This window comes from Protomyctophum parallelum (genome assembly GCF_964188405.1).
Source record: "Protomyctophum parallelum genome assembly, chromosome: 20".
NCBI lineage: Eukaryota > Metazoa > Chordata > Actinopteri > Myctophiformes > Myctophidae > Protomyctophum > Protomyctophum parallelum.
In genome coordinates, this window is record NC_139718.1 from 16192494 (window position 1) to 16209560 (window position 17067).

The 17067-nt window shown below is 42.1% G+C and overlaps 1 protein-coding gene across 1 annotated transcript; it reads left to right on the plus strand.

Moving 5' to 3' along the window:
- Positions 1–5267: 5267 nt before the first annotated feature.
- On the plus strand, positions 5268–7340 carry LOC310878122 (uncharacterized protein). Its single transcript, XM_083792248.1, has one exon. It carries the CDS (start codon positions 5713–5715, stop codon positions 6430–6432), a length of 720 nt encoding a protein of 239 aa, XP_083648374.1. The 5' UTR covers positions 5268–5712; the 3' UTR covers positions 6433–7340.
- Positions 7341–17067: the final 9727 nt, after the last annotated feature.

The following is a 17067-nucleotide window of genomic DNA, read 5'->3' on the forward strand; positions in this document are numbered from 1 at the left end:
TAAGTTGACAGTGACAAAACACACCGTGCAGGCTAGGGCTTTAAGCAACTAGTCGACTAGTAAATCCAGATCAGCTACATTATAGTTATAGTCACCAATGCACACAGTTTTTAAATGTACAACTATCAGTCCAGTGAGAGCTGAAGGTCTCGGACCGTGCCATCATTCAGGACCACACAAGTTGAAAGTAAAAAAGTATGAATCTTACCCTGGTTCCTGGATTATTATTATCGTTATTTTTTTGGTCAGATTGATTCCCATGAATCACTCCATCAAAGCTGGCAAGAGAAAGTGAGAAAGTGAACCTTGCCCCATGGGATTAACAACATCTACAAAATAGGAAAAACATTCAGGTGAATGGATTATTTAGGAGTGGGACATTTCTTACGCTTCTCTCCAAAGTGCTGTTTTTGTGTTACAATGAGCGCACACGCACGCACGCACGCACGTCCGTCAAGGACACTTTGACACAGACAGAAATAACTTAGGATCGAACTCTGATTTCATTGTTTTGTTTGTATTTGTACATTGTTTATATTTACTTGGAGAAAGCACGATGAATCTTAACCAACAACACAAATACGTAGTAGTCGTGTATGGAAACCCCTACTGCAAGCTTAGTTAAATGGTAAATGGTGCATTTATATAGCGCCTTTATCCAAGGCGCTTTACAGAGATTGTGCATTACATTCACCCATTCATACACCGATGGCAGCGGAAACCATGCAAGGGACCAACTAGCACATCGGGAGCAATTAGGGGTTCAGTGTCTTGCTCAAGGACACTTCGACAGTAACTCTGGGGGAGCCCGGGTTTGAACTGGCAACCTTACGGTTACCATCCAGGCACTCTACCCCTGAGCCACTGCCGCCCCGCAGTTGAAAACAATGTTCCATTGTTTTCTTCCAAAATCTTTTTATACTACAGCTTTACATATTTACATAAACAGCAAGTCATCTAGATTTCAATTCAATTGCCTGATAATATCCGGGGCAGAATGCTGTATCATACTCAGTGTCTACAGACTGATCCTGTCATTTGAATATTATGCAAATTATCCCGGAGACTGCAATATCAAATGCAAATGTTAGCCAAACGAGGACTGGCACCAAATAAATCACTTCAGACTCAGTTAATGATTTGAAATTCCCGTATTTATATGATTACAAAGTGACAAACAATCTAAACATTAACATTAACTGTGGATAACTATTTGCATATTTGAAGATAGCTTGAACTGAAACTTTTGAAAACTTTACACTTTTTTTTCTTACGTACTTTCGTGCACTTTCTTGCAAACATTCTTTTCCCTTTCCGCTCGAATGACGAGTGCCAATTTGCTAGTGTGTTGTTAAAAGTCCAACAAGGGTGGGAGTTGTATTGTGAGTAACGCAGGATCAGAAAGATCTGAAATGACACAAATCCCAATCTGTTCCTGCCAGCCAGCTCAACATGGTATTGTTTATAAACTGACCTTACTGCAGTTTACACAGTTAACCACTTGAACCCCAGCATCCATATTCTTTGAGGAACATTCACCAAAAATAGCTGATCTACAAGCAACTTGCTCACAGCTCACATTGTGAGCTTGTAGATCGGCCATTTCTCTTCGCAGATGAGTAAGGCTGGGGCCGAGGGCCGATGTTGGGTGAAGAAATCTGGTGTAGAGACAGAAGAAACGGTCAAGTAGGCCTACAGTTGTAATTTGTAACTCAAGTCCAGTTCTCTAAGACTGGAGGGTTTAGGACAAGTGGTAAACACACTAGCAGCAGTCTATGCTGCACCATGGATTAAAGGTCCTTAATACACATTGTGGATTTTTTCCCCCTGAAATTACTTTGTGAGCTATGCTTTTTTCCCCCAAACTGTTGTTTGTATCATGACTCATGAGTCCATTCACAAATAATTTATATTAAACAGTGATAAAGTGATATAATGTTTGATTGGTTTTCAGAGCTTGCAGTGCACACCTCAAATATTTTTTTCCATTTGTAAGTGTTTATTCATCTTGCCCGCAGTGTGAAATGCCTTACCAGTCCAAAATCCCTTCAGCAGCCCTTCATGTTGCTCCTTACATCCAAATGTTGATCTTAAGATGACACCAGAGCGGACACCAAAATCAGCAGGGACCATCCTGAGATATCAAGAGTTTACATCTTGGCCTAGAGTAGCCATGGTTCACATGATGCTCGACAGTCATGTTTCAGGGCTGGGCCTAGAGTAAAGATCAAATAGTTAGGGCTCTTCCTCCAGGAACTGAGGGAAGCATGAATGCACATTATGCACTGGGAAGGTTTCAAGGCAATCTGCCCAATTTGAGATATCTTGTGTGTGTGTGTGTGTAACTGGACATTTTGGCCTAATTGTAGCACTAAAGGAAAGGCCATTGGTCCCTAAAATAGGGGCCATTCAGCAAAATTACAAACTTTGCGCAAGTGGAAGATTATAGGCCTAATGGTGGCAAGGCCATTCATAAAATAATCTGTAATGTCCCCCTGGGGATCATGATGGTACATGCCATGGCAATCCAACAGAAGATGTGTTGGATGGACAAACCAAGCAACTGTCATTGCCATCCTTAGTTTATTCCTGTTTAACATTATCAAAAATCGTAACTCATTTGAAGAATGTACACAAATCTCAACTTTTTACGCACATCATGCTCACTTAGTTTTTTAAAGTTGCTTTGACATACCGGTAGACCTATAGGACATGTTGAAAACACGGTGCTAGCCATGTCTTTAACAACATGCTAGCAAGTTAGCCTAACACCACATGATCACAGCAAATGGCTAACTCTTGATCCTCAATTCTAAAATCACCAAACTTACCCATTAACAGTGACCTGTTGGTGTTCAGTCAGCACAGCTTTAATGCAGCCTTTAGGTATAAAGACTAGGCTAGGCTATAGAGCACCGAAGTCTGACGTCACTTTCAGTAGAGGGCGTCAGTCCCCAGGTTCATGTATTTTTTTAGTTTCATTGAAATCGCCATAGGAGGATTTTTAGATTGCTTCATATAAGAACTGTGTTTGAAAAATAAACATGTCACCCCGGCCGCTTCACTCATATGGATATGAAGAATCAACTGACTGAGAGAAAACGCTAATGTTACTGCTACTGAATTAGTAAAATTTTCGCTAGAAGCAGACTGTATCATATATGAGTGACTCACTGTTGCAAACGATACAGAGACACCTCCCTGACAATAACGCCGAGACAGCTTGTTTATTTTTGGACCACAACGCTTATGACGATATTAAGATCACCCCATGTTATTCTCCATAGAGAAATTACTTCCGGGGAATCGAAGGGATGAGCGAGTTACGTCAGGACTTCGGTGCTCTATAAAGTGAATAGGATTTCACCGCCAACATTGCATCTCTGCCAGTGTGTGTAGGTAGGCCTATCTATCCATGCATGCGTGCATGTGGTTATGTGTCTGACCTGCAGCACCACACAACCACACAACCTTCTACTTTCAAGTCTTGCATGCTGGCATTGCAGATAGATGAGCTTTACACTGTAGTATACTGACAGGATTAATTCTTCAGCTACTAGGCTGTGGAGGTTTTTAATTTAGCTGCAGAGAGAGACACATTTGTTGTTTACCTCAGACACACTTAATACCTGATCAGTGGTGTAAGGTAATTCAGAACATTTACTCAAGTAGGCCTGTACTTAAGTACAATTTTGAGGTAGCCCAATACAGTGGGTATAGGAAGGGGCGTGTCTGATAAAAATGTATATCACATGCCTATACTGAATCAAGAAACTTTCAATCTGTCTGCAGGGGTGCTCACATTCCCTCACACAAAAGCCATAGAGTAGACGTTACAATTACCTCCAAACATGTTTGAAAGTGAAATAACCCTTTAAGTAAAAGTAACAATACTAAGTAAAAGTCCTATTAAAATTTACAATGTAGCATCAATGTATCAAAAATCGGGAAAAAAAAGTTGTAATAATTGTAGTGGAGTAAAATGTATACAATATTTGTCTCTGCTCTGAGATATATAGTATAGGCCCCCCCAAAAAAAATACTTGAGTAAAATAATGTAGTAGCCTATACTTTCCTTTCCACCACATAGTGATCCATAGATCATAACATCTAACAGAAGTGGAGATTAATCAGTTACTTTTTATCTGCGACACGGATTGGCCTTGTATAGCTTAATGAAATGGTTTAAAATGGCAAAAAATAGAATCACTTAATCACAAGAAGGCTAATAATAGACAATGTCCAATGTCCATCCTAGGCCTATAGCCTACGCAGCTGGCCATGTGCAGCATCATTTTCATCCATGGGTTCATGCCTAATTGTCTCCACTCTCCACCAGGCCGAAGGAATTGAACAATGTGGACCCTGTTGTAAACAAGTGTAATGCTTAATTGGGTCGTCCACTCACAGTTAACAGTCTTTGTACTGAGTTTGTGCTTGAAATGTACTGTAATTCTACAAACTGTTAATAAATATTTCAATCAATCAATCAATCAATGGGGAGAGAGTATGTTTTGCACGTGTGTCCGTTCGTCCGTCCGTGAACAGCTAATCTCTGGCACCGCTAACCCGGTCAATGCCAAATTTTGCAAACTCCCCGGATGCCAACGATGAACATCTGCCCCACAATTTCCAGAACGGCCTGTTATAGCGCCACCAGGAGGCCGACTTTTTTGGATATTACTCCTCCAGATTCTGTCCGAAAATCCCGCAAATCGTTGCACAATATCTCTATAGTCATGTGTTCAAGATGGATCTGTCCGATATTTCATATTCCATCCTAATTGGCTAACATTGGCTTTCAAAGTTTGCAGGATTGGCCATTTTGAAACAAAAAGCCTCAAAATGTGAACGTAGCGTGCCATTTACGTGAAATCTTTCGCTGACTTTCCTACTAGGCTGAGTAATATATCCCACCCTTTTCACATTGACCTGTTATAGAGCCACCAACAGGTGGATTTTTGCAAAACACATTTTTGGAACAAAATGCCTCAAATCATCCAATTGCCATCAATGGTGTTAAGAACAAAATGGCATCCTTTTCACATTGGCCTATTTCTATTATAGCGCCACCAGGAGGCCACGACCTGGCCTGGCCTCGAGACATGTGCCCCGAGGGGCACTTTTTCTAGTTTATGCTCCGTTTTACGATGGGGTTAGAAGGCTACTCAATTAAAGGCTGCGTCTGCACAGATGCTGCGTCTTTAAGAGCCTCCGCCCGCCCCTCTCATGTATTTTTAGCCAGGCAGCCACACTCCACAGGCAGTTGTGTACCGCTATGATCTCAGTTAGGTTCTTTTTAATAAATTATATCAAATCTAGCGCACGTCTCGCCTCCTATACATGCAGCAACAGGCTGGTCCCTGTCTCGTCTCGTCGCTATAGCTGTCTGCATGTCGCCTGTCGGATGCTGAAACGCGCAACAGCAGCCGGATGGATGGATGCGCTCCGTGTCCACGCACGGTGACACGCATCAATGCTGCACTGGGATCAGGCGCAGTGCCGAGCCTTCCTTTCCTTCTGCCATGAAATGAATTGCACACAAATCAATTGAGAGAGGAGCAAATAGAGTGCAGCGTTGCGGGCGGTTCGAGACGGGCACAGGCTATATAATTGCATTGATTTTTCAACTGACTTCTCCTGGATTGTGGTTAACAAGACGGCTTCAAGACGGACGGGGTGGTGGAGCATCGAGGAAAAAACAGGGGCAACATGAGGGAGCGGGACTTCATGCCCAATATGGAGAGGGGCAAACCTGCCACTTACACGGGAGACAAAAAGGCTAAGATGGCAGCTAAGACCAACAAGAAGTGGGTGAGACTGGCCACAGTTTTTGCATATGTTCTGTCCGTGTCGCTGGCAGCCATCATCCTGGCCGTGTACTACAGCCTGATCTGGAAGCCCACCTCATCCTCGTCCGCCGTGTATGGGAAACCTGGGGTGCACGAAGAGGTCACCGCCGTCCCCGCGAACATCTCAACTAATAATATCTCCAGCAGCAATGTCTCGGAGACGTGGGACAACTCCACGCAGACTCAGACTCTAAACGCCACGCTGAACGCGACATCGGTCCTGCAACAGAGCCGTGCGTTCCAGTGGGACGACAGCAGGGCGAAGACATCGGCGGAGTCCTCGGGAGGTGCAGCGCGCGGCTCCCCCCTGCAGCAGCAACACGAGAACTCGGAAAATAAGGGACTCTACGCGTCTTCTCTCGGTCACACAACAACAACAACAACAACCACCACCACGACGAGACCGGACGCCGCGAGTATACGGGACAGACATGCATCTCAACAGGTATCTGGCGAGCACAGCAGGTCGGTCAATAATAAGCGCAATCCTGCGCAAACAGCCGCAGATACGGTCGCTGGTTCTGCCGATGAGCCCGCAGCCGCGACGAGGCGCGTCGGCCTGCAGCGCACAGCAGACTGATCCCATCACATCCCATCACATCCCAGCCCAGGCCTCTGCTCTGCCTGTTGCAGTGGTTCTCAAACCTTTTCATTTCAAGACCCCCATGCCAGAACCCCGAGAGCAATACACATGAAACCATTGGTTCCACTTGTAGCTCTCTAGATGTATTGCGTTTGGGGTCCATTTGGAACCGCCGCAAGGAAACAAGGGGATGGGGGTCCCTCCCTGCCTGGACCCTCACATTGAAAGCCACTATGCTCTGGTGAACCAGGAGGGTTTCATTCATGGACTAAACGCCGCCGGTCGGATGGTCTTCTTGAAGCATTTTGTAGAGCGCGTTATGGATGTACTGTATGGATGCTGAATTGCACAGGCCGTGTGCACTGTAGGCCTAAAACTGTTATTTTCAATATCCATGAATGAGAATTCTCACTGCTTCAAATTAATATTGGCTCTCCCCGAGTCCCTAGAGAACAATGCGTTCTCTTTTAGGTCAAGTGTGTAGGGTCTTCTCTTTCTTATAGCCTGTCAATATATGGATCTCAGTGTACAATTACATTATTTAGTTAAGTATAGAATACAGGCTTTTGATTTGCACGACTTGAGGCGCAGGCATATAACCTGACAGATTTAATGGGACCACAACAAGCTACATCATTGCCATCCAACTGGTCTCGTCTAAATTAATGTTGCATATTATATTATTGCATTTTTATAGGCTCTATATTTTCATGGATACATTCTGGACTCCTATGGTAGGACCCTGCATTATTGAGTTACGCTCAGGTATGTGGATATAACCGCGGTATGTAAATGTGATGTGTATTTGGTAATGTACATAAAGCAGATGTACATCTTTTGAACTTGATGAACTTTAAGTGTAATTAGATACTTTTTATTAAATATACAGTATGTATGATAGATTATATATAGCTCACAAGCTGCAAATAAACATCCTTATAAAATGATCAATTTGCTATGGTTTTATGATAATAGTTTACAGGCTAATCATTCAAAGCTGATCCATATTCAATGTTATTTTACGTACAATTCTTTTTTTACGTAATTCTAGTCCTATATAATACATACTATAGACATCTGTTTTAAAAAAGCCATTTACCACTTTCACATGGTATCCTTATTTGTACGGTATGTCATTATAGGTGAAAATTGTCCCAAAAGATGGGGGTAAAACTAAACAATCGATGGGCTTACATACATAGGCTATTTTTTGACATTCATGATTCAGAGTATATGGCTTGAGTGGTTTTAATGAAATGTGACATACCGCATAGATATGGATCTAAAGATGGCTGTTGGCAAGATTCATCTCAACTGTCTCTTGGACTTAATTGATTTGAAGCAGCCATTAATAATAGCTCTGCCAGCCCAAAGGACAGCCGCTTTACGACCAATCTGAGGTCTTTGGCCTTCTAATCAGATCAATGTGTTTACAGCATCAAACCTCTGTGAACTGCAGTACAGTCACATCCTGTGTGCAGGGGTCATAGCCATGCTGGCTTGTGGTGGACATTTTTGTCAAAATTCCATTTTTGCCACAGACATACAAAATGAGCAGGCCAGAAACACAAAGAGCTAGCTTTGAATCATGAATGACCATAACAGGTCTGTAACCCTGCAGTGTACAACTGGAACCAAATGGACCCTCATGCATCCAACCAAATGGACCCTTTTGCGTCCATTTGTATACACTCAGAGTTAAGGGGGTCCTTGCAAATATAACATTTGAGAACCACTAGTTGGGACTCCTAATATGCCAAACATATTACAGCGTCATAGTAAATAAGTGTCAAACATATTCTTAAGAAAACTTGGAGACTTGACATTCAGTAATTGGGTCCTATATCAAAATAAGAACAGTATAACGGACATATTGATGTGTATACATTCCACTGTTTTTCAACCAATTGTCCACTGACTAAGTATAATTTCCTAATAATAATGACTCAACCAGACAGTCCGCTGCACTTCCCGCTCTTGAGATGATAACTCCCTTTTTCTGTTGAATTTCTTGACCTCCAATTTGTCATTAAATGACTACATGGACGGTCATCATAGGTCACCAGGTCATTCAGTTCACTGTTTCTCAACTAGTGGAAAGACATTTTTAAAAAATCAACAAATCCTACATTACTAAATGAATGGTCAGGGACCACATGCAATACTTCCAGGGACCACCAGTGGTCCACGGACCACCTGTTGAAAACCCCTGATTTAGTGTATAGTGAAAACAGAAGGGGGCCTAGTATAGAGCCCTTGGGAATCCGGTTAACTAAGTATAGTTGTTAGCTCTTGAGTAGCCTACGGTAATTTTTACACTCAGAGTTAAATGAACACTCAGAATTTGACTACAGTTCAGACTGGAGTCCTTGGTGGTCACACGTGTTAACTATATGAGGTGGAAGCCAGTGGTTCTCAACCTTTTTCTGGATCAGGGCCCACTTAGAAATCTCAAAAGGGTTAGCGGCCCACTCATCACACATCTTGGGCCGCATTTTCATATCATAGCATATTATGATCAATTGATTGATCCAAGATAAATGCATTTAAACAAATCTGTTTACATTGAGGCGGATGGTCTTTTTCACGTCTGGTTAATTGTTTTGGTTTTATCGATCGATCTATCATAAACCACTGAAAAGCCCATAGGACGTAAATCGCCGTGTTGTAATCAACCTTTGCCGTGTTCAACACGGAAAAGGTTGATTATTCAAATACCTTCTAAATCAGTAGTTCTCACACTTGATGTACAATCTCGCAGTGACACACTGCAAGCTTGTATTATCTGCAACTTTTGAATAGCCAAGGCTAAAATTATGCATCACATGAATGTATCACAATGAAATTTCAAGATTTAGAAATGTGTATACTGTTAAAAAAATACTAATGGTAATACTAATGATCCATTAGTATTGCCTCACAGTCCACCAGTAGACCCCCGGCCCACAGGTTGAGAACCATTGATGTAAACAACAAGAGCAGCCTGCATGGCCGTGTGCTTATCTAGAGCAGTGTGTGAGGGAGGTGTATTGATCTGAGAGCAGCCTCATCAGCAGCACACCGAGAAGAGAAGAGAACACATTACACAATGAATGCCACTCGCGGCTATTTTCAGCTGACTTGCTCTGAGGACGCCTGTTTGGATTGTGTGTGTGTGTGTGTGTGTGTGTGTGTGTGTGTGTGTGTGTGTGTGTGTGTGGATGATTTGTTCTTATGCTGCTATACTGAAAATCCCCACACAGTATCACACACTGCAATGCACACAAACACGGTGGTTCTTCAGCTGTGCTTTGGGGTGGTTGAGTTGCTGACTAGAATACTGTGCTAGTGCTGCCATTTCCGCATATACCGTAGTTCTTTACGGTTCTATCCTGGTCGTTCAGTTTATAGTTTAGGCACATCTAATGCTTTTATATTGAGATATAGGTGCCTTTAATGCTCCAAAATATGTTACCCAATTATTGTTATGAGGCAAAAAACATACAGTATGTTTAGTGCTACAGACAAGTAGCACCATTTTGTTTACCATTTTCAATGTATGTATTTAGCGGCCGACTCTCTTAATCCAGAGTGATTTACAGTAAGCAAGGAAAACATGAGATAGAAATAGTAATATAGGATCATAGGTAAACCAAGATCCATCTAAACAGTATAATATCAAGAAATCTGTTCATTGAAACTATACACACTATGACTAGAATACCAGGTCTACAAATGACCTGGCATCTGTCTACACAACATGCTATCTAAGTTACATTTTAGCCTTAGCAGAAGCCTGCAAGGTCGTCAAGGCTAGGGCTACAGTGATATATCGAGGTAAAAAAGGGAAACCTGGAATATAACACTCCAATGGTGTCCATAAATAAAGATGACACAGTAACTGACATTCCAATAAGCCGTTTACTGCCTGCTGGAGAGATGCAGGAGCGCCCGGTATATTATCAGAGGTGACAGTTATGGCCAGAGGCCATGCATGGCTGACCTTGTGACCTTTGAACCAGGCTGATGAGTGCAGATATGACAGATATCTGATTTGAAAGGAAATATGTTCAATCAAACAAGCTAAATAAGACCCATTTGTTTAGTAGCTCCACTTAAAACACTTTATACCTCATCGTACGCCGAATAGCGGAAATAGCCAAATGTACAAGCTAACAACACTTTGCAGTGCATTTTGACATTTCATTGTTTTGTTTATAATGACACGGCCAAAATATGGATGCCGGGTTGAAAGTGGTTGACATAGACACTGGCTAACAAGATTATCAGTATTGTTGTTGTTGTTAAATATTATACTAAGATCCATTATCTTTAGAATAATACTAGTGATAAAGTGCTGTGCAGATCAAGGTTAAATTAAAACAGACAATTTTCTGCAAAATCAGAAAACAATTTGATAAACAAAATAACAACTTTAAAACCAGAGCAATAGAGGACATAGGTTTTCAAACTTACACAAAGGCACGGATGTTGCGATGGTGAGTACTGTCGGGGATAATAGACTGCCAAAAGGAAGAAAGAAGCAAATAATAATTATGATGCAAAATCAGTAGGCCTACTGCTAAACTCGGGAGAATACTCATCTAATCTGAAAAGGGTTACCCAGCACAATATAAACTATGACATAGCAGGTACAGGAGGAGTGACATAATACACTATTGCCAACAAAGGAATTTCTGTATTTCAATATGCCATTGTTTAAATGTTGGAGGGACAGACAGACAGTAGGCTGACAGGAAATGGGGAGAGAGATGGGGGGGAAGACATGCAGTGAAGGCCGTGGTGCCTGGACCACTGAGCTATGGCACAGGCTATTATGCCATTGTTTAACATGCATGATTGCAATGCCAATATGCCATTGTTTAACATGCATGATTGCAATGAAGGGGAACATTATGAAAAGCTGCTTACAGTAACCTTTTCAATTATAATATGCATACAGAGCATATGCATCAGGCATTGTTCTGCTCTGTAGCTTACAGGAAGCTTAGCGGTCGTCTAATTCTGTGAGTTCCCATTATGAGCATTACTAGATAGGGCTGTCACGATCATGAAATATTACTGGATTATTAACATTTGTGTGTTTTTGGCATTTAACATTGGAACATATACATTCATAAATTTCTGTTTGGCTTTTAGGGTCCGTCAATAGAAATGGCACAGGGCATGTATTCCTAAAATATACAAAGACATTACTGGCATATATTTATATTAACTTTACTTTCAAAATTGATTAAAATTATTGGAAATAGTCATCAGTGCCCATACCCGAGGTGGGGTTGGCGAAAGGGTCTTTCTGTATGGAGTTTGCATGTTCTCCCCGTGTCCCCTAGGGTAGGTACCCTCACAAAAAACATGCAGTAATCCTGGTCTCTAGTCTAAACTACCTCCCCCTGGCCAGCCGGGGTGCCTGATGGAGGAGAAAGGAACTGGGTGGAATAACGTGTTCCTTCCACGTGCTTACTTCCCCGCCAGGTGAAAAGAAGCAGCTTGGACTCCTCATGCATAGAAGGAAGCATGAGGTCAGTCCGCTGCCACCCCATGTTGGCAGAGGAAATGTAGCGCCCAGGATTAGATAATTGAGACTGGGTGAAAAAATGGATCGTGGGATAAAAAATATAATTCAAATTATTGGAAATAGCTGGCCTACGTGGTCACAATGCGTCGATGGGTTGTGATCGAGCTTGTACTATTTCCATAATTTCATTGAAAATGTATGAAAATTTTTCATGACACACTGAGGAAAAGACAGGAAGCAGAGCTGGAGGTAGCAGAGACTGAAATGTTGATGTTCTCTCTGGGAGTATCAATAGGAACGAGTATATCAGAGGGACAGCACGTTACATGTTTTAGAGCTCATGACAGAGAGGCCAGATGTACAGAGGAGGAAGACCAAAGAGGAGATTTATTGATGTGGTGAAAGGACAAGTTAGTTGGCATGTGAAAGAAGAGGAGGCAGAGGACAGGGTGAGATGGAGGTACTGTAGATGATTCGCCATGGCGACCCCTGAAGGGAACAGCGGGAAGGAAAAGACGGCGACCATTATGCAAAGATAATTGTGATTATCTCAAATAATTGCGATCAGGCGATTGTGTAATAATTGCGACTGGCATTTTACTGGACCAGAACAGCTTGTGAGCATTAATCATCGCAACATTGCATGGGACGGGAAGTGCTGATGACATAATGCTGTAAGTACACTGAATGTGTTTTCTACATCTTAGTCGTGATCTTGGTATAAGGTATATAATAGGGAGCAGACCAGTTAATTCATGCTCTTGCATGCCCAGAGCCTGTGTTACATTGGTTAAATAAACCCACAGACCCACCACCTGACATCATGTCATTATATATCCTGGCTCCAGAACATAGACCCAGCCCACTCGCTGAGTGGACCTGCCTCAAAGCTTCACGAGCAAAACGATGCAGTTTGCCATTGGAAGCCAGCGACATGAAGCTACAAAGCAGCAATGACGTGTGAAGCTGCCGCAAATTATGTTGTGATGCGTTTTTGCATCATTTCATCTGCCTGAACGCACCATGCATGCATGGGCTCATCATTACAGACAATAGGCAAACGTTTTCTACAAGCTTGTAGATCTACCATCTGTTACTTTCGTGCAACTGCGTCATAAGATGAAGTATAACATTTAATTAATTTAAAAAAAGCTGAAATATCGAGTTCCCAATAGTGTCAAAAATAGATCAGAAAAAGATTGTAAATAAAATCAAAAAACACAAATATGTGAATACAAGCGGCCGCAATGAGTTTTCTTCGTTGGGTGGCTGGCATCTCCCTTAGAGATAGGTTGAGACGTTCAGTCACGTGAGAGAGACTCGGAGTAGAGTCGCTGCTGCTTCGCCTGGAAAGGACTAAGGTGGTTCGGGCATCTGGTTAGGATGCCTCTCAGGCGTCTCCCTATAGGGAGGTTCTCGAGGCACGTCCCACTGGGAGGAGACCACGGGGCAGACCAAGGCACAGTTGGAGGAATCACATCGACTCACTGGCCTTGGAAGGCCTCAGAATCCCCCAGTTACTAATGTTGCTCTGGAGAGGGAAGTCTGGAGCTCTCTGGTGGAGCTGCTGCTGTTGAAGATGGATGGATGGATGGACAAATTCGGTAGGCTAACAACCCATACATTATATATTAATGAAACTCTGCAGAAGCTGCCTATACTGCAACTTGTGTTCAAACCATCCCTGTCTTAGAGAATTAAGTCATCAAACTGTGAGATATATTGTGTTAAATATGACATCGCCATGGCACGTCATATTATAACTTGTTAACTCATGTTTTCAAACTGCACGGCAATAAAACTGCAAGCAGTATGCTTCAATGACACATTTTGGTCCAACATGTATAGCTGTGATTCGTGAATGTGTGTTTTAAGATGGAGACAGCTACTGTACTCCTAAAAGCTCTAAGCTACTGTATTTGTGTGAAACTAGCACTGAAGACCGAAGAACATTTTATGCAAAAAACAAAAAAAACCCTCATTACCTATGCTGACAGATTTGGTTTCAGGTGCATTGCCTCAACAGTTTGGAATAAAATTTGAGTTCCTGTTGGATTCGCCTCTTGAAGCTCTTTTCTACACTGGGACACTTTACACTCCACTGCAGACATAGATGACATAATCCCACACTGCACTCCTCATTCCTCTATCAGAAACTACACAGTGCTTTTCCATACATATACACCCACTGAGTGCCACAGCATAAAAAAGACTTATGCCATATATGATATATCACTATATTATATCTAGTCTGATATCACAATATCAATATATTATTTAAATCTCTTTGCAAAAAGTAGCAGATCTACAAGATATTGCAATGTGGTGTGAGCTTATAGAATATAGACCTATTTATTAGCAAAATGTTCACTCCAAATGCTATAGGGTTCATGTGGTTAAAATGTATAGGAATCCTACCCGTTTGACCTTGTATTACGAAGAAAAAAAACGGTAAAATAACGACCATGATCATGTTTCACAAGTAACACCAAAAAAGTGATGCCATTACATCACAGCAGGAAGCGATGAGAAACAAAGCTATCGTGCATATAGGTCAAAAGCCCTGAAGTGCTCCAGTGTTAACGACAGAAGGGCACCCTGGAGAGCTCCCGTGGAAAAGATAATTAAAAGAGTAACACCCAGGGGACGTCCCGCCCTGCCTGTAGGGTCGCAACGTAGCGGTTTCCAATGCGAAAGTGGCCTGCGGAAATGAATCAGACATGGACTGCCAACATAGGAGGCATAATTTGCAGGGACAACAACCCGGTTTTCACAGGGTCTCTCATCCGCTCTTAGCGCTGTGTTCAACCTCGGTCACAGTCACACACAGATGTGGAGGATATGAGACTGCTCCCTATGGTCTTGTGTTCTACATGTCTGGCTTGTGTCCCTCTCGGCTAATTTACCATACGTCACCGTGACAACCACGTCACTCGCCGAAAATAAATGATTTTGTGATGATGCATAAGTGAGGCTTTTGTCGTGCCACCTCTCCAGTGATTCAGACACGTCCGTGGTGTCGCCTGTCTCAAACACACACACACACACACACACACACACACACACACAGAGTCACACACAGTCACACACACACACACACACACACACACACACACACACACACACACACACACACCTGCTATTTTTGGCGTGTGACACCATCGTACGACGGAGTGTGAGTCAAGCATGATAGTGCAACAAAACAACGCTGTGTCACGAGTCGACTCACGGCACAAAATGTATGGAAAAACCACCACAAGAGAGGAGATTGCTTCTGAAATGTGGGGAAGCTTTATTGATGCCCTGTATGGCTTCTTCCAACCGTTTCACAATTAATTATGTTGCACACAGATACAAACCAACATCATTTCTGAGCAAAAAACACTAGCTGAGAACACAGCTGTGAGACAGAGACAGACAGACACAGCTTTATCCTACAACACACACAAGAACAGACAGACAGTGGTGCAATACAATGAAATTCACCTGTCAGAATTCTAAGTGCCATTTAGCTGGGTAATACTCAAGTTTAACCACCCTTGAACGAGCAAATTAATTACCGAAATATATAGACCATAAAAAAACATTACAGTGTCTCAATATAAACAGGCACTCAATATTACAGCTACATGATATCGAAGCTCAACATGTTCTACATTCCAGGTTTGCTTTTCACAGACTCGTATGAATCACAAACTGATGATTTCAAAGTACAGTTTGTTCGCAGTGAGTGTCACCCAATACTAGCCTACTACTTCCCTACATAACATTCAAAGAAACACAGGTTTTCTATAACGATCCCTCCGTCCAGCGTCCACACCCCATAAATAGAATTTAGGCCAGTGTTTAAATGGCCATGAAACCCTATAGGCTTGTGGTTTGTTTTCCTATAAGGGTTCAAAAATACAGAAGGGTAAAAAACATTGCATTCTGACCTCATAGTGCGCCATGATGTAAACAATGCAGCTGAATTCAACTTTTATTAGCTTAAGGCTTAAGCTAATAAAAGTAACCACAGCTTAAACAACCTGGTGTCCACATACTGAGTATGCTTGCACATTGGCCCACCTAAATCTCACACACCATTATTAATTCCATTAATTGCAGCTGCGTTGCTTAAATCACAGTGTACGTTAAGGTCAGCCCGGCATGTGTTGACCAAGCCCCTAGGACTGGGAGGTCTGGATGAGGCAAAAGGTGACAAGTGGCCAACTCTGATACTGCAACTTACAGCTGAATCTGTTGGCAACTCCAGGTACATAGTGTAGTTTGTTGTTAGAAGGAATGAAAACAAAGACGCACAACCATAGGAGGGGGGCTGGTCTCTATAGACACGGACGAGTGTGGTGCCCCAGAGGCAAATTCAAAGGGATTGTTTTCCCCCTGATGGGATCCCAGATTGAGCTTTATTTCCCAAACAACCTGTACAAGCATGTATATAGTGTGCATGATCTTGAGATATGTATTGTCCATAGCTCAATGGTTTTGACCCTTCTGAATTTGTTTTTTTTATCCATTACACACAAAAACAAACTACTAACAACTCTAAATTCTCCTTCTTGACAGCTGGAATGGCCTCAGTGTTTGTGGCCTGTTACACATAACATATGTTGACACTGAGGGCCTTGCCGTCCACAACACATCCACAACTCAACCGTATGAAATCACGTTCTTCACAACAACAAAAGACACAAGTCGTAAGGCTATATTTATACAACTCTCCCATACCAAAATAAGATACAAAATATTTTTAACTGCTAATAAATAAATAACCTTACATTTTACAGATATCTAATGCACATGGGCTCCTTTTCAAAACTGTTTTAGGCCGGCCAAGTCAAACTAGAGTCTAGTTTAGACCATATAAATAAATCAACAGTGATGCTGCTTGTGCAATTACCTTTTTGTACAGTAACCTACTGTACATGATTATGTTGGAACCTAAAAATGCAAGGCACAATAATAACACAAAACCTAATTAGGAAACCTTGGGAAAAAAAACCAAAAAAGCATTTGTTCTAATATCCAGCATATTGTTAGTGGGAGTTAGAGCTGAACCCCACCGTCTGGATTCCGGCCTGTGAACAGACTGCATGGAAGCGTTTTGAAGCAAA

Bases quoted from the DNA above. Each gene is read 5' to 3' on its own strand.
- LOC310878122 (XM_083792248.1), top strand. From the start codon at position 5,713: ATGAGGGAGCGGGACTTCATGCCCAATATGGAGAGGGGCAAACCTGCC.